The 25,052-nt window shown below is 41.4% G+C and overlaps 2 protein-coding genes across 2 annotated transcripts in view; one reads left to right on the top strand and one right to left on the bottom strand.

Moving 5' to 3' along the window:
- Positions 1-66: 66 nt before the first annotated feature.
- On the bottom strand, positions 67-12,978 carry rcbtb2 (regulator of chromosome condensation (RCC1) and BTB (POZ) domain containing protein 2). Its single transcript, XM_083984609.1, has 12 exons — positions 12,786-12,978; positions 11,524-11,658; positions 10,609-10,759; positions 8,597-8,763; positions 8,348-8,506; positions 7,483-7,590; positions 7,220-7,362; positions 6,810-7,000; positions 6,106-6,232; positions 3,315-3,454; positions 3,057-3,187; positions 67-2,948 (listed from the first exon to the last, which is right to left on the bottom strand). Exons 2-12 carry the CDS (start codon positions 11,647-11,649, stop codon positions 2,808-2,810), a joined length of 1,584 nt encoding a protein of 527 aa, XP_083840735.1. The 5' UTR covers positions 11,650-11,658; positions 12,786-12,978; the 3' UTR covers positions 67-2,807.
- Positions 12,979-14,172: 1,194 nt separating this feature from the next.
- fndc3a (fibronectin type III domain containing 3A) overlaps positions 14,173-25,052 on the top strand; it is a 51,603-nt gene continuing 40,723 nt past the window's right edge. The window contains exons 1-2 of the mRNA XM_083985282.1: positions 14,173-14,801; positions 17,547-17,690. Of these exons, the coding sequence (XP_083841408.1) occupies positions 17,580-17,690 (111 nt within the window). The 5' untranslated portion in view covers positions 14,173-14,801; positions 17,547-17,579. The remainder of the gene's footprint in view (positions 14,802-17,546; positions 17,691-25,052) is intronic.

Genomic DNA, 25,052 nt, shown 5'->3' with positions numbered 1-25,052 from the left:
TTGACTGCTTCGTAAAACAAACACTCCCCACCCACAAACCCTTCATCCTCCCTACTGGGACAACTGACAGTGCAGGCTTTATCTGCAAATCTTATTAACTTCATGCCAGTTTCACAACTTTCACACTTTTTTCTTTTTCACAAGTCTCTGTGGCGTCAACGTCCCCCAAACCCCCTTCTTTTTGGGTTCACTGGGTTAGAAGCTTTTTCCATGATCCACTAACCAATGAACTCATTTGCAGGCTCTATTTACAAGTCATGCATTTTTAAGCTGTCAAGTCAAAGTGCCAAAGTCTGTGTGTGTGGAACTCAGACTGAAAACACACACAATTGTGTTGATATTGATTTTTTGATCCTGTGTGACAAATGGCACCCACAGCACTGTGCCAAAGATTCAACATGCAGCGTTTCATTTAAGTAAATGTTATGCTTAAGAAGTTTTACATGAAGCTCTACTTTAACTGGGTTTATTCAGTTTTCTCACACCACCAGCCGCCCGGGGGCCATATTTAGAGTTTTAAAAACCACAGGTGTCCTTCCACTTTGATGATTTAACCACAGTTGTTTTAGTGATAGTGGGTGACATGACATGGACTAAAATTCTGAGCGTGTTGACTGACCACTGGGCTAAATCTGTCTTAAAGGTAAAAAACACCAGCTTTGCTACATGTTTGAACAACTGTAAAGGTACTGAAGTTATTTCTGTGGGAAAGACAAATCAGTAAGTATTTGTGTAAAGGTTGACTAATTAAATAATATATTTGTGCAGACAGAAACCGGTGCACTAGAGAGATGTGCTTTATCATATAATCACAGAATATCAAGAGCTTCCTCTTGCAAGAAGACTGTGAACTCATGTCAGTTACATCTCTGTTTCTGTGTTCAGGTTATACAAGCAGTAGGTGCAGATGGTGTGCTCATTGTGTGTCTCTTAAAGTTTCAGTCAGCGGCACACGCTCAGCTTTCTCAAACGGCACTTGATAAGAGAGTGGCAGGTGTGAAAACCACAGCGTACACCAATCAAGCTTCCGGTACATATACTATAAAGACATTCAAATACTGCACTTTACTTTGAATGGCGTTAGATCTGCACAGTATGTGTTAGTGTTTTGCAACTTGTAGCAAACTGGGGTTGGACATCTAAGTAAACATGGTGCTGCTTGGGTTGCAGATTTCAAACATTATTATATGTTGCTTATACGTGCATGTGAAGGCTGCTAATTATAGCGTAACAGACAGCAATAACACATTCATCAAACTATGCAGATATTCATTTTAATACATTTCAGATTGTCAAATGTTACCTTTAATGCTACTGTCAGCAGTTTGCAGCATTTTCCATACAAAATAATAACACAGGCAACTTTTAGTGATTATCAAAATGTTAAAAAAAACCAAAACAATTACAATAATTGGCTTGTTAAAATAAAAGTTAAAGCAGGTTTACATTCTATTGAGACCGATTTAATGTGTATTCATCTGGTAACTACATTTAAAGAGTGTGTGGTCCTATAATGTATGAGACTTTATTCAACACAGTCACACTTGGCCTTTACATGTATCTAACATTAGGATGAGGCGCTACCAGGGTCAAGAGAGGTGTAAAAAGAAGCAGAAGTTTGCTGCCCATATACTATTAGTAACAAAACAAAAGCAAACCACAATGAACAACCACACTTTTGTAAACAGTAAAAATAAGCTGCATCTACAGTGTAACATTGTCAACAGGAATAAGTATGCTTGTGTTAGTCAGACACTGTCTTAGCTGCACAGAGAGGGTTAATCTGAACACAAGTAAACATGCAGTAGGATGTTCTCATCGCTCACAAAGTGTAACTGCACCTTTTTCTTTTCCCCCATCGGTCTGTTGATGGTAGCAACTGTCTACAGCAAAACAGTGCAAATGTTAAGTCGAATACAAACGTCAAACGGCAACCATAAATTTGGATGGCAAAGGTGAACTACTGTGATATATAAAAACACAAAGTGGCAAAGTGTAACAGTGACTTAAAGAAGAGAACAGATAATCATCAGATCTGTTATAAACCAGATTTGCTTGGAAAGAAAAAAGGTCTCAAAGTTGCAGTTTTGTAAAAAGAAGAACAGCTTGTTTGGTTTTTTTCATCAGTTAAATACAACTTCTCAATCCAGACGGTTTGAGAATCAAGGCTTCAGAGAAAAGCAGCACAAAAGTGAAGGGACAATTCATGGCCGACTTGTTTGTGGCTGATCACTTCCTGTCTCTACTGTTCAGAAATAATCTACTACAATGTGATGTACACAAGTGTGTAATGACAGGGGGCTGTGTTCTAAAAACAAAAAAAACAACCTAAATGTTGACTGTGTTTTTTTTCATTGTTGTAGTGCTGTCATATATCCTTTCTGAGTTGGTTGCTGCTGTGAGTAGGTTCGCCGCATCCGTCTGGTACACGCTTGATGAATCAAAGCAGACACTGAATCAGCCAAGCATACAGTGGGCGATGCAGAGACGGCCGCTGGCGCATCTTGCTATTCTGCGTCTGCACTGTCTTCTTGTGACCGGACAAGTGGTACAACCCAGTGTTTACCCCCCCCGACATCCCCCCCCCAAGCAACCGTTGTGTTTGGGGAAGGTTTAGGGGGCAGCAGCGCAGAGGCCTCAGCTACGGGGTGAAACCTTAAACCGCGCCCCTCTCCAGTGTTTACATCCCTGGTGACAAGTCTTTGAAGTGCTGATCGGCTTGGTGTTTACTTTGGTCTAGGGGTCGAGTCTCAGCACCTCAGTGAGCTTAAACCTCATCATGTTGGATGCATCTCTGCGCGCTCTAGTCAGTTTTTGAAGGCCCCGTAGCGGCTGGCTTTGCTAATGAAGTTCTTGAGCAGGTCGTGGTCCATGTCTGCAAAGGCCTGGGTCTGCGTGACAGCTGTTAGGTGGTTGACGCAAAACTTGAAGCAGAACTCCTCCAGGTCCTAAAAATGAAGAGTGCTGTCTGGTCAGTGCTGAGCATAACTAACTAGCTAGTGTGAAGGCACCCACCACCACGCTGTCTGACTGTGTGTCAGCGGCTATAAGCTTACCCGCGCCTCATACTTGACAGCAGCTGATAGCAGAGTGATGGCGTTCTCCTCAGAGATGCCTCTCTTGATCGTTTCCTGGCACAGTCTCTTCAGCCTCGTCTCTCGGTAGAAAGTGGCCAAATCAAGCAACCCTACAAACACATAAAAACACATGTACAAGAACAACAGTAATGGGTGAGTGTGTGTAAGAGTCATTGCATTGGCTCTATTCATAGTGCTCTCAGTGTGTAACAGGCTGTGCTTCCTCTCTGGCTTTACCAATAGCATCCTCTGGTGGCAGGTTGATAGTGTCCGTGTAGAGGTACTCCAGAAAGGCTCTGTATACCAGGTATGAGAACTGGTGGATTTCTATGGCGTCCTCATCAGTTTCATTCAGAAGTGCACGGAAATGCTCACACCTAGACAAAGAAGAGAGGTATGACATGCTTAAAGGATACCACATCCTCTTTTTGCCGAGTTATTAGAAAAAAAAAGGCTCGCCCTTTTCTCCTCACAGTTTTTCTTTTTTGCTCGCCATGCTGTAATGATTACAGAACAACGTACCACTTTCCAGGAACTGAAACAGGGTTTTAAGTGATAAACAGGATCTTTGTGACGTAAAACAGAGCAGTCTGCAAACTGCATTACCAGCCAATAAGTGGCTGCATGACCCTGCTAATTAATTTTCATACAGAGTGGAAATCAGCGCTGAAGGAGAGGGAAATATATCTGCAGAGCATCAATTTAAAACATTAATAATTAGTAATGTCGAGAAATATAGCCCAGAAATAACAATCTAGTAAAATATATGTAATAACAAGTTGTAGTAGTAAAATTGCCATGAATTACTGTTAAGTATTGGGTAATTACAGAGTAATAAATGCAACAGCCAGTTTCCATATCATAGCTGAATACTTCCAGTAATTACCTTTCCACTGCCTGTAGTGGGTTTTGTTCCTTAGAAACATAATTTATGGGTAGTTTCAACATAACTAACACGTTAATAACAACCTTCACTGTAATACTTTCACATAGCCTTGCCCAGTAACTCATTTGGATGAAATATGTAAATATGTCTAAATAAAGACAAGGTAGGTACCATGAAATATCACTGTCATTACCTTCTGTTAAGTGCAACATGAACTCTTTTTTTTTAGAAACATAGAAGCCATTTAATTACCTTCACATTTGATATCAAGTCTACAATATTCCTGCTATAACCTATAGAAAGGCAAAATAGATTCCAAGTATATGAATGAAATGCTGCCATGTTAATTCTCAAAACTCATATTCACATGTTCCCATGCCTGGGAAGAAAATACAATAAAGCTGTTTTTAATTTTTAAAATAATTTCCCTGCTTATGTCAGCATATTGGAACATTCCCAGTTAAAACAAAATGGACTACTGACCTACAGTATCATGGTAACATCACTAAAACACAGCCTTTTAAGTGCTTTGAAGCCATCAGAGAAAAAACCCATAACACTTAGTTTAATAGAACATGATGCTGATGTTCTCACTGCACTAACAATCAAATTGGGAAACGGGAATAATAACCAATAAAAGAATGGGCTGTTCTCTGGTAAGGCTGGTCTTTTTGGTCCTACAAGTGAAGAACTGTTGAATGGTAAAACACACTTTACTGAACAGCGAGCCACCTGAGGGAGCAGGGGATACAAGTTCACGGGTTTTCAAGGCAAAATATTACACATTCTTTCAAGCTTGGAACTTTTTTGGAAAGGCCAGATTTTTTCTCCACCAAGTCTTGCAGTTGACCGTTAGTTCTTGGCTATTTCTTGACATTATCACATAATTAACAGCATGTATATTAAAGGGTTACCCCATTTTTATAAATTCATGCACTGATCAAGATTCAATGTTCAGCCCATTACACATCTCCTGGGGGAAAGTGGAGGCAGTCTGCCAACAACTATAATCCACAGGGTTATTCCCTATTTATTATTCTTTATGGCTTTCTGCATCTGAAATACTGATTACCTTCTTTCTTTTTTCCCCTACAGGTCTACACTCACTGCCAATGTCTTAAGGCTGAAAACATCACAACATCATCACAAAACAACACAACAAGTGCCTTTCTGTCATTTGTTTTCAGGTTCTGGCTGAGCAAACAATGCATGTCTCATCCCTTAAGTGCATCTCAAACATATCATTTGAATGTGACCTTGCCAGAACAGGCATTATTCGTTGCTGGGCACTAAAGGTTGATGTCGCAGACAGTCTGGCTCCTTCCTACTGACAGTGCAAAAGAGCAAGGCACCGGAACACAGATACTTTGAGTCCAAGTGTGGTTATAAAAAGAAAAACGGGAAACAATAGGTCTGTCTTTGCTTCCACGACATTAACAGGAAACACGAGGAAGCGCTGTTTAACAGATGGTGTTTAAATATAGGAAACGCGGCACAGCGGGTATATAATGTATATGCTGCACATGTTAAATTCATTATCAGAGAAGGATGGCTCAGTGTATTGGCAGTCACCATGGCTGCACAACCAACAGAATTATTGGTTTGTCTTGACTTCCTGTCTCTATAATCAACAATCACACAAGTCTGCAACATCAAAGTGTGTTTCTGTTCCCCTGAAAACCCCAGTGCCTCCATTGCTCATGACCAGACGCAACCTCTGAATGTGAAAAATACACTCATGTGACCAAAATGAAAGTCAGGGTTGAAGAAGCAGCTCTGGTGAGGAAGAAAGGGAAAAAATACATCTCTCAGTCAAGCAAAGATGAAAAGAGATGACTCGACATCACAGGGGAAAACCTGGAGACCACAATGAGCTCCTTTGTACATTCTCTACAAAATTAAAAAAAAATTTTATGTTCAGCTCAAAATGTTTGCATACACTGTGAACCTCCAGACACATTAGCTACTCCACATGTAACGTGACTGGATGGGAACTGTACATATCAGTAAGTAAATCCTACACGCACAAAGTAAAGGGTGAAAAAAAAAAACACTGAGATTTTTGCGTATATATAACACGTTCATAGCAGCACTCGTTCACAATTTGTCTTTGGACTTGAGTGTGTTTGTGGCTCTTTGTACCTGATTTTCAGCAGCGCTTTGTGAACATGAATACACTTCCCATCAACCAGGAACTTCAGGTCTGAGATCTCTGGGCTGTCAAACTCCTTCTTCAGAGACTGGGCCACGGTCAGGTAGTCATCTCCATCTGACCAAAAATAGAGGACATAACGATTTCTCTTTTTTTAAATAAAATTAAATAGCGAAATGCTCTCTAAGTATATTTTTTATACAACTGTAACAACTGTAGACATAAATACACAAATAGATTATTTTTTGAAATCTCACAAATGATACTTTTGAATGACTCCCTCTGGTAGACACTGAAAAGAGAAAAATCAAAGAATCTAATCTCAGATCTAATTTGAATCACTAGTACAATCAAGAACAAGTTACAATAGAAAGCAATTGCACTGTTGATTTCAGTGGTTTGTTTGCTAAGAGAGGGGTGTCACAAACCGTGCAAAAAGAAGCATAAACAATAAAATAACATCTCAAGGTGAAATGTTTGTCAGGTTGGGGTGAGCAGATAAGATCAATCAGCACATGTATGTCTGTTTGAAGTGACCAGGAAACAGATTTTCCTGTTTATTTCTAAGCCCACTTCCTGGAATTCCTGGAGATATGTGCCCACCGCATGGTATCGTTACCTCTGACCAGTGCAAAAGATCAATGGAACAAAGTGTTTGATTTAGAAAATATTTATATCCCTACACCACGCTTACCTACTGAGAGGAGGTGCCATGTGACCGCAGGTGTGGCGAAGCACGCGAACACATCGTCCGTGCTGCTGAAATGGGTGAGGTGGGGGCTGGCCACAGCTTGACCTCGACACTGACCCCACATCAGAACCTGCCCGCTCTGGGTCTTGGCTGCAGATGTGTGGCTGGTGTGACATGCAGCCACCTCCACCATCCTAGGGACAAAAACTGAAGTTAGACCTTCTGCTGCTTTTACACTGCAATATGTTGAAGATGTCTTGATAGAGCAAAAAGAGGGTGTTTCATTATTGATAAAAACTACCAGTGGGGATTACTTTTAAAGGATTCATCTCACACAATATTGTCATGCAGTTCTTAGTAACCTGCTCGGATGCCACTGCTAATTCAGGCTAAGGTAAAAACAAAATACTGACCTCTCCTTGTCTGTGTTTATTTGAGTGGGAAGAGCTTGGTTACTCTTATTCCCTGTTCCCAACTGCCCATATGAGTTGGCTCCCCAGGCATAAACAAAGCCCTCATCTGTAAGCGCCAACGTATGTGCATATCCACAGGCAACCTGCATGTGGAGGGAAGAGTGTGATTAAGCTGAAAACTGGCCGAAATAAATAATTCAAAAACATCCTCATAAGAATTCTCTCTCTCTCTCTCTCTCACTCTCTCACTCTTTAACTCTTACCTGGATGATGTTGACACCTTGGAGAGCTGCAATCCTGCACGGTGTCTGCTGATTACCATTGTTGCCCAGACCAAGCTGTCCATTGCAATTGTAGCCCCAACCGTAGATCTATGAGACGATACAAACCTTGATTCACTTTCTTTTCGTCTATTCATCTATTCATCTATCTATCTATCTATCTATCTATCTATGGTATACTAAAAAAGTGCATGAAAATAAACTATATTCTGATTCTTGGTGGAGAAAACACTGCCATTCCTAGTTTACATCATGTATGAAATCACATGTTATATACTATATTCACAATACATGTTATACCATTTTATGTGAGAGCATTATATCAGGGAAAAATGAGATTTGGCCCTACTACCTGTCCAAGTACCGTGTCTAACATTGTTTTTATTGTTTTGTCTTCCTTGTTTGTGTAGTGCACTTTTATGTATTTCGCTATATGTATTGTATTTATTGTTTTGTTTTTATTCCTTGTGGTGTACTGCTGTATTTTATTTATTTATTTATTTATTTATTTATTAGGGACGTCGGACGTAAATTAGCCGCCTGGCTATAATCCGGCATATTTACAGCAGTATTTCTTTTAGTTATACTAATGTTCATTAATATGCACTGTCCCTATTCAAATAAATGCTATTATTATTATTATAATGAGAAAATAAGGTAAAAACACAACATGGTGAGTCGTGAAAGGCGATATACAACTGCTTAGTCATGGATATCTTGAGTGTGACATTTTTATTTGTTTCCACTTTTAAAAAGTTCTGGGCTGCTGGCTGCCAAAACGCTGACCTACTGAGACTACTGATTCACTTATTCATGTTCACATCTGCCACTTGATGTAACCCATTACCTCTCCATTGTCCAGAACAGCCATGGAGCAGAGCTGACCGCAGGCGATGTTAACCACCACTTTGTTCTGCAGGCAGCTGCTGACCCTGCGTGGTGTCGGCTGGTTGGCAGTGGACCCTGAACCGACTTGGCCCGAGTTGTTGTAGCCCCATGCATACACCTGAACCCAGAGATATCATGGTCACTGCCCAAAGAACTATAGATTTAGCAAAAAGAATCTTCAGTGAGAACACACCCGAGGATAAATTACCTCTCCGTCGGTCGTCAGGGCGATAGTGTGGTGAGAGCCGCAGGCCACCTCTGTCACTCTCTTGCTAAGGAGGTTGGTGGACACCAGGGCAGGGGTCAGTCCGTGGTTGGTGGTCCCATTACCGAGTTGGCTGTAGCCGTTGTGGCCCCAAGCAAACACCTCCCCATCTGCAGAGCAGCAGGCAAACTTTTATTCATGTTGTGTTATTCACAGTGGTTAATATTTTATGAGGAGATAAGAAGCAGCCACATAATTTACAGCACTCAGACTCAGTACAATTCTGAATAGAAATGATAAGGAATATTAGCATTTGTTAAAATAGCATTCATGAAACTGATGACTTTAATATATTTGCTGAAAAAGCAGCAGATAAAAATACACTCACACTAATAGAGCAGACAAAGGTAGCGTGTCAGCAGAGATAATGTAAAGCAGCACCTAGCATTTACTTTGTATTATCAAATACAGTATAAATTTTGTTATGACTCTCATTTCTAATTGTATACTGTCATATATTGTGTTTCACAGAATGGAACCAAGGATGAATGACTGGTCTTTCTAATGTCACAACTGATCAGGATGGATCAGGATTGTAGTATCTGGAAAATGGGGATCACAACTGGCTGAATCACTCTCCCCGCTCCTGTTCATCATGGACATGAATATGCTCATTGAAGCAGCAGGGAGGGAAAATACAATGAAGACCGGCACCTGCCAACCTTCAGTAGGATATTTTATGGACAATCAAACTCCAACGACATCATCCCTTGACTACAAGCACAGTAGTCAAAAAGCATGGTGATCACAAATGACAAGAAAAGTGAAAGTGAGAAAATTCCTGCTCCAGATCCAGGAGATAGTTGTACAGTCAACCGAGGAAAGGCCAAGCCTGCAATGGAGGTAAAGTAAGAGACATGATCCAAGCAGAGGTCTGTCACCTGGAGGAGGAGGGCTGTGGAGCTGCATAGGTGGTGATGGGGGAGAAGCCACAGTGCAAATGATGTGGAGAAAGAGGCACGCTGGTGCCCATACTGCTGACGTGCATGGTTGTGCTTAGCCAGGCCATTATGACAAGGTGCTCAGAGCACAGGCTGTCATCCTGGAGCGGAAATGACAAATATAAGACCAATCTCATCAATTCAGAGGACAAAGAAGAGCCTCCGTCCTGTAGCTGCAGGATGTTGGGAGATGAGGTGAACTGAGAAGAAAACCACACTTCCCCCATGGTCATAATGTTTGAAGGCGAAGAGGATCATCCTGATTTAACTGACTCATTGGAAGATGGATGACGAGACACTTCAGAAAAGGACGGCCACCAAGTACCAGGATCTGGTCCAACACTGCAGTGACAAAGTGCAGACTATTTCCACTTGATGTTGGCTGCCGGAGTTTTAAAGAGCAGTCGGTGTGGAAGATACTCGCAGCCCTGGGAAAAGCAGGGATGATTTGAAAAGCTACAAACCTGTATGTATAATGGCATCACAGCTGACAATGCATATCAGTGTAAAAACCAGACCATGAGGAGGAAGGAGCTGCCTGCAGAGCTCAGAGACAGGGTGGTGATGGGCCACAGCTCTGGGGAAAGCTACATAAACATTTCTGCTGTATTGACGGTTCCCAAGAGTGTCGGACAACCAGAACTCTTTATAGCCAAACTTAGCACTGACCGAGTAGGTTACATTAAATACATTTTGTCTATTTTTCATGCGTACCAACAGTTACGCATCAAATTAAAGAGACACTTTTTTTTTTACCTCATTACACCAGGCTAAAGCTTGCCAGTTTTTAATTAAAACTGAAAATAACAAACTTTAATCAATACTCCATCTGAACCTTTTAAGCATTGTATGTTAATACACAATTATATTCAAGCTGTAAAGGCACAGCATCATCATAAAACCAGACTCTAGACATCTGCATCTGTCATCTTGTTTGTCTGTCATGTCGTTCCTTTTCCTCCTGAGGAAATTATCGCCTTGAGGGACAAACAAAAGTTTTCTGAACTGGATTACCTGCAGTGGCGATAACCACATGTGGTCCTGTTCCATAGCTTAGGGACACAATCTTCTTTCCACACAAAACATCAATCCTGCGCGGCTCAATAGTGCTTTGAAGGTCTCCGAGCCCTAAGCAGCCACTGCAGTTTGTGCCCAGAGCAAAGACCTGCAAATAGCAAACATCACTGCTGAAATGCTCCTGATATTAATGGTACACAATTGCAACATTCTGGTGTTTACTGATAATATGGTAAACATTGGGGGTTTGACATCCTGGGATGAGAGTAGATATGATAGGATTAGCTTTTAAACAATGGAAAGGTTACTTTAAGAGCTATTTGGGTTTTGTTGTTTTCATTAACAGACTGTAAATGTGAGAAAATAGACAAAAATGTCCCTCATAACTTCCCAGTGCAGAGATTTGGATGATTTATATGATATCAAGTGATTAACTGGTTTACAGAGTCAACTTTCCAGCCAAATGTATCTACATCAGCAGCCAAAGTGTAATCTATCAGAGGCATTTAGTAGCATCTGAAGTGAAATCCACCAAAATTATTTTTTTTTATACCACAATCCACTGCACTGAAACATAAACTGCTTGGGCTACAGGAACAAACAGATGAGCAAGGGTTGAAAAGATGAGGCTCACTCTCCACCTTTCCACAGGATAAAAATGGAGCTGGCTGGGGTATTAGGCCTGTATGGCTAAAGATAGCCTCATTCTATCTGCTTATCCCTGTGCCTGGAACTGCACCTTGTATCAACCAGTCAGTGAAAAGGCTGCAGCATTTTCTACCCACTTTTAAAACAGAAAAAAAACTGTGCTATAAAGTAAGTTATAAAGGATGTTAAATTTGATGAGTGCTAAAACAAGTCTTCATGTAAACAAAAGGATTAAAGCGCCATTGCTTAATGCCCAAGGGTTACCTCATCATTAACTGTGACATAGAGGGCTTCGTTTGCAGCGCTGCCAAAGACACAAGCCTGGCGGATAAGCCGTAGTTCCTCAGGAGGAAGGAGTGCAAACACTGGCCACTTCCCCACGTCCAGCATAATACTCAGCTAGGAGAACACACAGTTAAACAGATGTGAATATTAGTCATACAGATAATGAGATCTTAAAAAACATACACCATCCTACTATGGGAGGAGGCCTTTGTGGAATAAAACCAGAGCTGTTTTCTGGGTTGTCTGCATTTACTCTATAGCAAATTCCTTAAGCGTTGTACTTTAGGCTTTTTTTGTTTGTTTGATATGAACAGACAAGTAAAATGCTGAGTCACAGTCAAGCACAAATTAGCTGATGTTGTCATGTTAAAGCCACTGCTTCTCTGATCAATAATACAGTTGACCAAAAAATGTCTGACCACACAGTCTATAGCTATTAATGCATAAACTGTAAACTGAGTAGATAAAACATCCACTAGAGTCTCAATATCTCATACTGTAAGAGTCCAGGGAAACAGGACAGCTACTGGGCACTGAGCCCAGTTTGGTAGATGAATAAAATGTATGTGTGTTTACTGAAAGAAGAGTGAAGTCCAGTTTGTGCTGCCTCTATTTGTGTTTTACACAATATTTCCAGAACAGTGTCGTTGTTTTTGTTTTGTTTTTTTGATACCATGATGTTGTCAGGGTGGTGAAACCAGACTACATTAATGGATCAGAAATCAGGTATAATATTTCAGTTTTTCAATACATGATCATGAAAAACTACTTGTCTCTACGTGCAGAGCTGCATAACAACATTAAACGGCACATAGAGGGAATAACGGTGTCTAATAACGCTTCCGTTTGTCATAAGTAACAAACCCCAAGTTTCAATAATGACGGATTTATCCTAAAATACTGTTATATCTAATAAATCCACGGGGATTGTACATCACTGAGTAATAACGTCAAGTTGCACTTAGCACGAGGAACGCCTCCCATAGCTTAGATGAGATGTTCAACACTTCAGATAATCAAATGCTAAAGTGGACACAAACAAGCAACGCACAAAGCTATGCATGTAGCATGACTTTTTAACGACATAACTATCTTGCCATTAGCTATTAGCGGTAGCTGTCAGTAAGCACAACGCTGCCCAGTAAAAACACTGTCGAGCTAATTAGCCTAAGAGTGTTGTTGTTGCTGCTGCTGCTGCTGGGCTGCTGGGCTGTGGCTCAAACTGTTGACATTTACGTTACCTTGCTGTTGTTCTAGCTGCTGTTTCGTCCGCGATGTCTCTCTCTAATTGACAGTGACTCTGGGAAAATGTTCGCCAACATATTTGGCGATTCAGGTTGCTGATGAAATCATGTCAGCAGTCTCATGTCAGTTGCTGTGGTTGCAGCTTGTTGTAGTTAGCTTTAATCGCTACACCACCGAGTGAAAAAAAACACACACCACCTCCCGTACTTCCTTCCTGTGGCCCGGTGGTGCGTTCACTGACAATCGGAGCGGTGCACTTCGGTTGTTTATTTATGTTTTTAATTTAATTTCACGCTAAGTGCAAGTTATTCATAGGCCTCTATAGACACTTCTTATTGATATATGAAGAGGAAAAACATGTCAGCTGTAAAAAAAAACAAAAAAAAAAACAGGACACTGCAGACACCACCTATCGACCCCCATATCTTCTGGGGTCATCTAGTTTTCTATGTTCATTTTCCATCAGTTCTTTGAGAGAAAACACACACACACACACACACACACACACACACACACACACACACACACACACACACACACACACACACACACACACACACACACACACACACACACACACCTTTACACTTTACACTGCAGGAGGCACAAGCACTCCTTTATAAAGTCCAGCAGATGGAGCCGTGGAGAAGCCTGGTCTTGAAGTGCCTATAGAGAGATATACGTAGGTAGTCTTAGCACTTGTTTGATTGATCCAAGCTTCACAGACACATTGTATTTCAAAATGAAATCAAATGTGTTATCATTTATGTCTCTGGAAATAAACCCCACGAGGACATATTTCAAATTAGTTTAATGCTTTAATGTGCAGATAAACATGGATCATTTTGTCAGCAGCCTCAACTTGTTTGCTGCGCGTAATTATCATAGACTGTATATAAAAGAGGTAATTAGACCTACTTTTGACTATTCAGGTTGTGGATTAACAGTTGTAATGTTACACCACAAGTCTAAGCCTGAGTCTGGCGCTGCAGCATTATAAAATATAATGGGCTCCCCAAAGCAAATAAATGCTGATTTAGATTTAGATCTATTTCCTTTAATAGCCAATCATCTGCATTTACATCCAAGTCTATTAGAGCAAAAATAATATTTCACTTTTAAACCACAGACAAGCAAAATAAAGAGGATCAATTAATAGACTGAATAGTTATTTGAATGAATGTGGTTAAGGTAATGAAGTCGTTTCCATCACATTTCCTGCTGTTTAGCCGTGTTTTCGTAAATATGTGCCCGTGCAAGACCGAGTCGAATTAATTCGCACTTAGGTGAATTAAAAATAATTTAATCGCTTCAACACATAACCTACACATTTTGCGACTGACTTGGTGGACGAACCGATCACAGACACGTCAACCATTTCCATTAAGTCATGGAAATGTAGGAAGACAGATGTAGTTCATTAACTGCACCGGGTATTGGAAACGTCACGGCACCAACTAACATTAAACAACCGTGACTGTATCAGAAATGTTTCTCATCTTTATCTTGGAATTTGGGATTCGTCATGATTTGCTGTAACACGCATGCGCACAGAGCCCCGTAAGCGATGGCGAAATTCCTGCCTTTTATGCAAGGAGCAGGGTTGGATGGAAAGTTATCTCGATAAAAATTGGCTATTCTGCTGACATTATCGACACTTGGCATCGGCACTGTCGCTCGCCGGTCACTTCTATTTGTTTTAGGTGTAGTTAACGCAGGCGATCGTCGTTCACACTACGAGGAAAAGCACATCTTCATCTTGCTAACTCTTATTAGCTGGGCAGCATTAGGGTAGCTAACGCTAGCATGTCACATTTTGCCTTGCACAGTGCTTATCTGGCCAGCTAGCTAGGTATCCGTCTCAGGTGTTGCAGAAAGTAGCCGGGTAGCCGGAGCTCGCAGCAGACGTTCAACATTTGTGGGAAGAGCGGGCAGAGGAGCCACCACCATCACTGTGCATCGGCGTGTCAGTCAAGACTGCTGCTGCTGCTGCTGCTGAGCCGACTGACTGAGTGAGTAACGCTAGCTGCGCTACTGGCAATAACTCAACGTCGTGTTGCTGCTTGACAGTGTGTCTCTTTAATGCACCTAGAAATAAAACGTTACGGTTGCAGCCAGTGAGTGAGCTGACTGCAGTGTGTAGTGCTGCAGTTAGATAACCAAGAGCCGTGACATAATGCTACGCGAACACACCTGTAGCTAGACTTTGTCTTGTCTTGGCTGCACAAGGTGGCTGGCTAACCCAGTTGGCTTAGCTTATGCTGCGAATAAGGAGCATTACCTTCTCTGCGTTGACATTAGTATTAATAATGCGTCATGTTACACATGATAATGAAGAGGCCTGGTAACAATGGATGTGCAGTGAAGCTGTAAGTCAGCTACATGCTCTGAATGGAGAGCCAGCTGTTGCAGTGTGAAGCTGACTGGCATGAGGAAACATTTATCCAGGTGTTCCAGCTAAACCATCACAGTAAAGTGTTTTTTGAAAATAGGATGCATTTTTTTTTTTTTTTTAGCATTTATTACAAACTGACAACTACAAATTCCAACTCATTTTATACGTGAGGCTTTATTCCCCTTATGTTTTATTATGTACAGTTTTCAGTCTCATGCTTTTTTGTCTGATTCTTAACAATGGGGAACAAGCAGAAGTGTTGTCTAGACAAAATAGCCTATTATTCTAACCACTTAGGGTGTTTCCCCCTGTTTCTACTAAAACTGTAACTGAGAAACAGCTGTGTCCTCTCTGACTGCTCTCTTGACCACAGTCAAATGTGATGTTAAAGCAGGACAACAACAGATGTTGCCACAATTTCGGTACAGAGGTGAGGTTTATTGTAGTGGAACAGGAGAGGCAGTGCACAGGCTAATGCAACCACAGCTGGTGTTTTTCACAGATTTTTTTAATAAGAGGCTGTGGTGATTTCTGATTATTTATCAACAGCTTCTAATAGCCACATATTTATCCAGACGAGACAAAGGAGTAATGAGGGGAAAGTACCAACCAGCACTGTGTGATGGTAACATGGCACTCAGAGGACACAAACATGACATCATTCTTGGGAAAAAAAAACCCAACAACTTTATTTCCTGTGGGAGAAATTAATTAATCTATGGCTTTACCAGTTTGTGTGAAAGGTGAAAGGTGGGTGGTCAGTGGCAAATGGAAAGAAGAGAAGTGCTTGTGATAGGATACCCCTCCCCCTTTGCTTCCTTCTGTTTAAGTGACCCCTAGGTAGCTGCTACAAGCGCACTCTTAGCAAATAATTAAAACAAAAAAAAAATTAACATGGATTTAAATTTTTACTTGAAATTAGCCCAGAGCAATGAAGACCAAGTGATTGCAGTGTTTGACTTGGAGGCCTAATGAACACAGAAAGAGGCTGCCATCATCTAAAGCCTGCTAGTAATGCTGAGCTAATCTCATGTCAGTCCTCGGCTGCAGCAATAGTTCCCTCAAATCCAGTTCATTGACCATCACACTGTAAACTGACTTTGTTGTTTAAGCTTAAAGAGGGGAGGGGCTAAAGCTAACAGATAAGCCAGATCACTGTCAGATGTAGGGGCGCATGCGCCAGATTCTAATTAGGTTCAAGGACATGTTACATTTCTTTCATGGTGTTCTGTTGTAGTTTTTTTAGTTTGAATGTTTGTTAGCCATGTCACCCTGTTACAACCTTTTCACAAGTGGTTAGTGTAGCCCTTAGCCTTCTTAGTTATGTGATTGCACTGTCTTTAAAGACACCTTTCTGGATGCTGTCACATAAGCTTATCCCTCTTGGTTGATCTGCACTTACTTTCCTTTCAGTTGCAGCGGACGCATTTGCTGATGTTTATTGATAAACTCTTCCTTTCTACTCGGCTGCTTTAAACCAGCTTCTTTTTGACCATATCCATGTTCAAGGCTTGCCATTTAATTTTATTATTTAATGTGGACTGTACAAGTATTACCGAAATGGAACATGTAGTGTAGACTCCCACGATGGCACAAATTCATGGGAGTTTCCAATGGCTTTTGCCCACACGGCATGTGAAAAGAAAATACGTCAACCCTCTCTTTGGGTTGTGACCAGGCCTGTTTAGTTTGGATGGAACAGCTGGTCTGACCTGGCTACTCACTGATGCCTTCAGAAAATATCTTTTAGAGAAAGGAAGTGGGCTGTTGGGCCACAAAATGTGTCAGTACATGACTCGCTGTGGAAAACAATGAATGTGTTTAGAAATTAATTATGATGTGAGGCAGTCAGTGAGATTCAGCTTGTCACTATGTCCTTACTGGAAACTAGAGTACATTAAGGGGAGATGTTTTCCTCATGCCAGCCTGATGTCTTTTACACAAGAAGAGGCACAAATGCACCTTAATATCATATAATGAAAATATAAGTTCCACCACAATGCAGGATTGCTAATGTCCCTGTGTCCTACTGCAGAAGCCTCATATTCTCAAAATATTTGCATGTGTTTGGAGTCCGGTATTTGTCACTCTGTGATGTTGTTTCTCTTAAAAAACAAAAATGCTTGCAGCGTATTTAGAAAATTACAGATGATCTTTTCAATTTGTAATAATCAAGATAAATATCCACATTTATCACTTCATTTAGCTATTGTATCCACCATGCAGCCTGTATTTTCATACATAACTTTAAATCACATGGGAGCCAAACTTTTGAACCTTTTTAAATACAGGACGGGGATGCCACACACCCTTGTGTTATACTTCCTACATCTCCATTGATGGCTGCTGCTCTTTGTTGCAGGAGTACCTCTTCAGTGGTGTGAATGAGGGAGACATGGCAGACCACACCCCACCTCTGGAGTCCGGCCAGCTTCTCAGCCCTGAACTCCCAATCCTGGGTTCACCACCACCCCCAGCCATGGTCAACGGGGATGGCCCACAGCAGGTACGGATGCCCTCACATCTCTCAGCTGCTGGTCGCACTTGCTACATCAAGTTAGGCCCAAATTAACTTTTAACAATGTGCCTCATACGTTCATATCTGATTTATTAGAAATGGTCCCTCCGGCTTATTTACTGTTGTTGGTTATAAGTGCGCAGCTGTTGTTGCAAGTGTTGCACATTTGACAACATGTGGTAAAGGCTGGATTGTTGAAAGTGAAGGCATAATAACATGCGTTGGCCATTTTGTGCAGAAAATGTCGGAGATATTTGCACAGTTGTTTGCATAACACCAGCCTGCCTTTCCAAAGCCAGGAGTATTGATGCATGGGAACGCTACTACATTCACAGACGTAATCTGTGCAATTTGAGAAATTTTAGTGGGTGCTCTTAAAGCAATTCAGCGCTTACTCAACATGTAACAGTAACACTAGAGGCAGTGACATTGTTTATGGTTTGACCAGCACCGTGAGGGAAATGCTAATGTGCTATTCGGCCTGATATGTAGTCCAACAGAGGCTGGAGCCAGGGCTGTGCAAGAATAAATCCAAAAGGCTTCTAAAATCTTGCACATAAAGTCGTGTGACGGTATGAAAAGAGGTGTTACTATGTGAATTTACATTTTTTAACCGGACATGAATTGACATTTATTTCAGAGCAATGTTCGAAGATTAATCAGGACCCCCATGCATCAAACTCAGCTTTAATCTCTGGGAGATTTCTTTCACCCTGTTCACCCCTGTTGCTTACTTGTAGTATCTGCACCTTGTGAAACCTTAAACATTTGGTAGCTTGTTTCAGATGCCAAACAAAATATGCAGATCTGGTGCTTAGTCAGATAAGTATTGAAACAACCCAAACGGATTTGGTGTCCTCAATGCAGTTGCTCATGGAACATGTTTCATGGGCAACAGGTGCTCCGCAGCTATGAACCACATTATCTCTCAGTTTTCACAGTGGTCTTTGCACCACGCCGCCGCTCCAATCATCTCTTGTCAGTATCTGAGTGAGGCTGAGTGGCCCTGACAAGCCTGGGTGATTTCCCTGTCATTTTGATGGTCATCAGTTCGATTTGCTTAAGTTTCCGTGACTTCCTGGGGGACTGCATGGAACCCACAGTGATATCTTTCCAGTCATTTCCTCAGTCTTGTGCAGTTTGTCCAGATAAGACTTGCTAATATTAGCCCTGCCCTATGACATGCCTTTCCACCAGGCTTGTCATTTTCCAATGTGGAAAAACCCACACCTGAATCAGGCTTTGTTCACGTAGAGATCAAATTTTGCTGGTGGTGTTGGGCTGTGAGGTTGTTGTTGTTCTCATGGAATTCAGTTACCTTACCACCTCTCACAAAGGTTGCCCGATCACCTGAACACGTCCCATATCAGTGTTTACAGTGTTTTATGAGAGTGAGAGGAATAAATCGTGGGTGTTCCTTCCTGACTTAAATCATTTCCACCCTGCTGCTCGGACCAGTTTGAGGCGCTGCATGTTCATGATCACTGAAATGTACCGAAATGTGTTCCTGTGAGGAGGAATAACACGTATCAGATAACACAGCAGTGTCTGACTTTGTTTTTGCACTATGGGTGTTTGTGAATCCCCCTCATTCATATCAATACCCACAAACATGATTGATCAACAGCAAGATACCAAAACAACAGATTTCTATTGAGCTATTAGGCTATTTGATATGATTTCGGTTTATGTGAAATCATATCGAAATGTGATTCTGTGTTACACAGTTAATACAGTTTTATTATCAATAACAAAAACATTGTTAATGTTTTATTTTAAGTATTAAAAATCCAGAACCATAAATTATGACTATTACCATATCCTTTTTGAATATGCCGGTTTTTTTCAGGGAAGTGTTGCTGGAAGTATTATATTATACAGTACATTCAGGTTCTATATCAACCATCATTTTCAACAACACTACATGGATGTATGGCCTTGCAAAAAAAAAAAAACACAGTTCATCATTTCAACAATTGCCTTTGACCATTTCAAGGAGATTAGAGTGAGTGTGCAGTTTCTAATGCTACCATGAGCTCGAACTGACTCCTGTTCGGCATTTAACTCTTAGCATCCCAATCGTGCAATTTGAATGAACAAAAAAGTGATTGATAGATGCCTCTTGGCACCAATTTTGTGCTGTGCTGTGTGGTCAGGTCCCGCCTTCCACCTTGTTCAGTGTGCTGGTTTTTCTACGGGTCACCAACATAAAACAACATGTCTGCTGTTAGTGTGTCAGGCTGATATAACATCTCCAACGCATGTCAGATATGATTAGTTTCGGCCTATCTCAAACATAAATTTAGATGATTGGTATCTCAATTGGTGGCAAAAAAAAGGTTCATGGCATTCCTAATCTGATGATCTTAAATCATCTACGGATCCCACTTTGGTATACGATCTGCTTTTCAGATTAATTGCACAGATTGTATCATTAGCAGGGGCTCTATTTAGATATTTATATGTTCAATCATGGCTCAAGAACCTATTGTTAACCGTTAACTTGCGACTTATTCTTCCCTCCAGGCTCAGCGAGCTTGTCGTAATGGTACATGTGCCACTTCTTAAACTCAGCAGAACAACATTTAGTGTCAATAGTGGATTTACAGTCCACATATGGATTGAGAGACCCATACAGTGCTTCAGTCAATGAATAACAGCACTGTCTGAATGAATGCTTCATACGAACTAAGCAAAAATTGGTTTTTAACTTGGATAGGTTACTTGTGACACAATTCAATAACATCAGACAGCATTGTGGGAGAAGAAGAATAGTGTTGAGCAGGGGCGTTGCTAGCCATTAAGCTCTACTGGGGCACAGCCACCCCCACCCCATTCTACCCAACTATACCATCAGAAAAGGTACTTAAATCACCAAAAACCTTTAATATACATTACAAATTAAAAAGCAAAGAAGATTCCTAAACATTTTTTTTAATAAATCAAAACAGAAACAGGATGGAGATTGCGGGTTGCATTTCACTGATGTTATGGCCAGCTTGATCACCCCTTACATATAGGTTCCTCTTCACAGCCTCGTCTTTACCGTGTTATTTTTGTTGTTTTATCCTTTTGTGTCATTCATTTTTAGCTGTGATGGCCTCCTCAAGGGAAACTGTTGCTCTGTACCTCGTAGAAAGCACAGGAAGTTTAATGCGACTAATATAATGGTAGGCAAGTCTTGCTCCTGATCACCTGGAGATAAAAATCAAACAAACAAAAAAACATTCCTATTTTGCATTTGCTGCACAGCGCTTCAAGGATTGTTCTTTGAGTGTTTCTTGGGACTAAGATGCAGCTGTGTTTCATGTCTGAGGAGGTGTGTAAATATAATGACAGCTGCAGAGTGAGGAGCAGGAACCACTGGAGGGGTCTGGGCCCTGACAAAGCGAAGCAGGACTGTGGTGACAGTGAAGAGGATTCACAGCGATGGCTGACCCCTCTGTTTCTGACCTTTAGTTGGAGAAGCTGCAAGGATACCTCAGTCTTTGTTCTTGGTTTCTCTGTCCCAGTCTTGGCGTGGTATTAACGCTCTGTTGGACCAATTATTGTGAGTCAGAGAGGAAGCTGTTGTCTTGGGGTCATTACCTGAGATGATCCTTTTTAGAGACTTCGGGTACAGCATGATTCACTGCGTCTGTCCATTTAAGCTCCTCTCCCCCCCAAAGTTTTTCCTGCTCTTGCCATTTGGATCGTAGCTAAATTGGTAACAGATGAATCAGCCTGTTTCTGTCAATGTTTAAGCCTAGCTAATGGCTTATGTACTTAGCTGTTATCTGTGCTGATGGTCATGTATATTTTCTTTCATATTCGACATTACTCTTTTTCATTAGACCTGCCATTTAATGTTTTCCTGCTCTTTGTGCCTGCGTTAGGTGCCTGTGCTTTGATGGGTTTTTTTTTTCGGTCTTTGTTTGTAACCAGACAGAGTGTAAGTGATGAAAACCCTTTTGAGAAAAAAAACTGATGAGCTGTTAGTGGAGAAACTGTTATTTTTCAGGAGATGCTCACAGTATCACTCCTTGGTCCAGGCGCCTTGCTGTTAGAAACCCTGTCAACGTCCAACCTTTTGGGAAATATGTATAATTACGAGAGCTTTCAAGACAAAGTAGCACTTTATAACTTTTTAAGCATCTTCTCTGACATCAGCTAAGACTTCCCACCGTTTTGCTCTGGTCGTGTGTGTGTGAAAATGCTCTGCATTCACTGGTGGTTACAGCACAAATTGAACCGGGAGCACACAGGCATGAGTATGTGTGGTCTTGCTCGTGGCGACATGCCATGCGTGGGCTAATGTTACTGTGGGATGATAAGACCTCGCTCTCGACTCTGCCGTCTTGGGTGCCGGCCTTGTATGCTATATAGCCAGACACAGGAGACAGGCCCCTGGACATGTGAACCCCCCCCCCCCCCCCCCCCCCACACACACACACACACACACACACAAACACACACACGAGTTGCCAAAGGGCACTGAGATGTTGTGACAAAAATGCAACCCACTCTGCTTGTCTGAACCACCATCTGTGAAAATGGAGGTGAGCCCACTATTTGTCAATTATTGTGAGGAGGTGGACAGTGCGTGACTCAGCACTGTTTAGGACACTTTCTTCTGAGCCAGTAAGCCAAACCATACCATTATTACTGCACCAATTTACAGAGCTGATACAAGTACTGAATGTCTTCTCCAGTGAATAAGCAGATTGATCTGAGCAACACTCAATAACTATTCATTGCTGATGTCCAATACTGGTCGATCAAAGTGGTTACAGAAAGAAGTGTTGCAGGTGACTAACATATGCACCAAAATATTTAGCTTCCATAAACAAAAGATTTAACTTTGTAACTCATTTTATTGCACATTGCACTACAATGACAAAGATGTAGTTGTCATTTCCAGAATAAATTCTTTCTGACATTGTAATTTCCTGATGAGTATTTTACCATGAAATCTTTTTGGTGTGGATGAAGGGATGAAAACCAGGGAGAAAACATCTCTCTGTGGAAAAGATTAAACAGTGAATCTGATTGGCCAAATGTTAAACTACCTGAAACTGCATAACTAACTGAACCCCGCAACGAAGCTATAAGGGCCTCAGCCATAAGGGCAAACTAGAACCCAAGGACAACTCTCACAAAGGTACAAAGTGTCTTTACTCTGACGAGAGATTGCTCTGGAAGGTCTACACTCGGTACATCCTTTCACGGGTCCAGTCTATGTGATAGAGGAGCCAGATGGAAGCGACTCTCGAGGAGAACAAAAGCGGCATGACGGCATGTCTGAGTCAGAGTTTGCAGAAATTCATGTGAAATTTCAGAGGGCATGAGCCAGCAGAACTATAGTGTAATTTAACAGAAATGAATAGTCCAACTGTAGCAGAGATGTGTCTGTCAGGACTACCACAGCCCATCACCTATCTAACACCAGCTCCAATGTGAGGCCAGTGACGGCAGCATCAGACTGGGTCTTTTTTTTTCTTTATTGGAAAATATTAAAGGGGCAAAGACCAGAACCAGATCAAGCCTTGAGTAAAATCCTCTTACCATAGACATGCTTATTTATTTAGGTGCTAATTTGATATTCAGCAGACGAAAATCCAAAGCCAGACTCAGACTTTGTGCTCAGATAATGATGAATACGTAGACCTGTGTGAGTGAATATTGCTGAGAGGATAAATGAATATTTACAAGGACATGCTACAGCATGAACACCTCAGATTTTTTTTTCGTACTATCCCATCATGCAACGTTTCCCAGGGAACCTGGAGGGTGGAGGATCATCAAATTGCCTTGAATTATCATTGCACACGTAAGCGTATGCCATCAGCTGCAGGGAGACTGTGTCAGTGCTCGGCTAGTTCCGACACCAGCCGGATTTTCCCCCCCGTGTCATTTGGCTCCTGTTTCCTGTCCGCCCAGCTGCGATGTCACATCAACGCACAGTAAACAATTAAGAGGAACAAATAGTGAGAAACCTGAACTCTGAGTCACCAACGGCTTGAGAAACGTCAGAGCTAACAGCCATGAACGCACAGAGCGGGGCCCATTCTCCTGGGTAATAAAACACAGCAGTGGCCACCTGTGTGACAGTGTGTGTGTGCTAACCGATCCTCGCTGTCTTTGCATAGGGCTCCTACGTGGATGTTAATCTTTACAGTGCTGGGAACAAGGCATATTGTTTAACTTTCAGTCACACAGTTCTATAAATCTTGATTGTCATTCTTCCTGCTCTCTTAATTCATGCTTTCCTCCACCCAGTGCTCTCTTTAAAAAAAAAAAAAAAAAAAAGATCATCCATGTTGTGAATGTGACCAGGAAACCATAGCACATTGCAGTGCTTAGTCATCTGTATGAAAAGTAACCTTTGCAGTATCCTAGCACAGTCTGTCCGCTTTCAGATGAAGTCATCGTACACTTCTGGTCAGCGATGGCAGCTACGTGTTTTTGTGTGTGTGTGTGTGTGTTTGTGTGTATTTGGTGAAGGGGCGACTTTTGCTGCAATGTTTGTGTGATGCCGCCCTAGAAAGGCCGGTGACATAGATGCAAGTCAACACAACACAGGCACTTGTATTGTTTTAACACAGGGTAAATGTCTGTCTGAATGCAGCCTGGGGCTAACTGAGACTGGCAGTTGCCTCAGGCTGGCAGAGTTATCAGAGGAGGAAACTGATTAGTTAAAAAATGTGTTCATTGTGTCATTTTTTTCCCTGCAATATGTTGTTTTCTATTTTGCAAAACAGTCTGTTGTGCTAAAAATGTTGTAGACGATGCAACTGACAAACTGGGATTGTCTGACACTGATGTAACATTGACATACAGCAGTTCTTTGAAATACAAAGCTAAATAGTGAGGAGAATATTTAGCAGCATAAATAAACAGAAATGCGTAATATTATTTCAGTAAATTGCCCATATTGGAAACCTCAAAACAGCTGTCACATCACAATAGAGCAGAATATTATGTAGCTGTAGCTAAGAGAAATAAAATATTTTTGGTCAAGACCTCATTTCGGTCCCAGACTGTTTATTTGTGCTGTTTGAGCACATCTGCCTCCTTTGTTACAGTAAATGTGGGGAAATGGCAGCAGCTAATTATAGAAAAAAAAATAGGTGCTTGCTCTTGCAAAAGCACCGCATTGGTCGCTTGTTGTGGTGGAGCAAAGTCCAAGGCAACAATTTTGTTTAATTTAGTGTATGTAGTTGTTGACTTTGCTGAGTGAAACCTCAATCGTCTACAATTCAATGGGGTCTCGAGGGCCGAGGAGCCAACACGATTGAATTAGATTATTTTGGGATTAATTGGTTGCGACCTGTATTTTAGATGTATAACAAAAAAACAACTTGAATCAAT

The sequence above is a fragment of the Trachurus trachurus genome, assembly GCF_905171665.1.
Source record: "Trachurus trachurus genome assembly, chromosome: 13".
NCBI classification, from domain to species: domain Eukaryota; kingdom Metazoa; phylum Chordata; class Actinopteri; order Carangiformes; family Carangidae; genus Trachurus; species Trachurus trachurus.
The sequence above is the reverse complement of the archived record's forward strand: the minus strand, read 5'-3'. Positions and strand labels throughout refer to the sequence as shown.

Excerpts from the sequence above, each read along its gene's own strand:
- rcbtb2 (XM_083984609.1), bottom strand. The coding sequence starts at position 11,649 with ATGCTGGACGTGGGGAAGTGGCCAGTGTTTGCACTCCTTCCTCCTGAG. Across the intron at positions 10,760-11,523 it reads ATGTCACAGTTAATGATGAG|GTCTTTGCTCTGGGCACAAA; the intron begins GTAACCCTTGGG and ends TGCTATTTGCAG. Across the intron at positions 3,455-6,105 it reads AAAGCGCTGCTGAAAATCAG|GTGTGAGCATTTCCGTGCAC; the intron begins GTACAAAGAGCC and ends TTCTTTGTCTAG.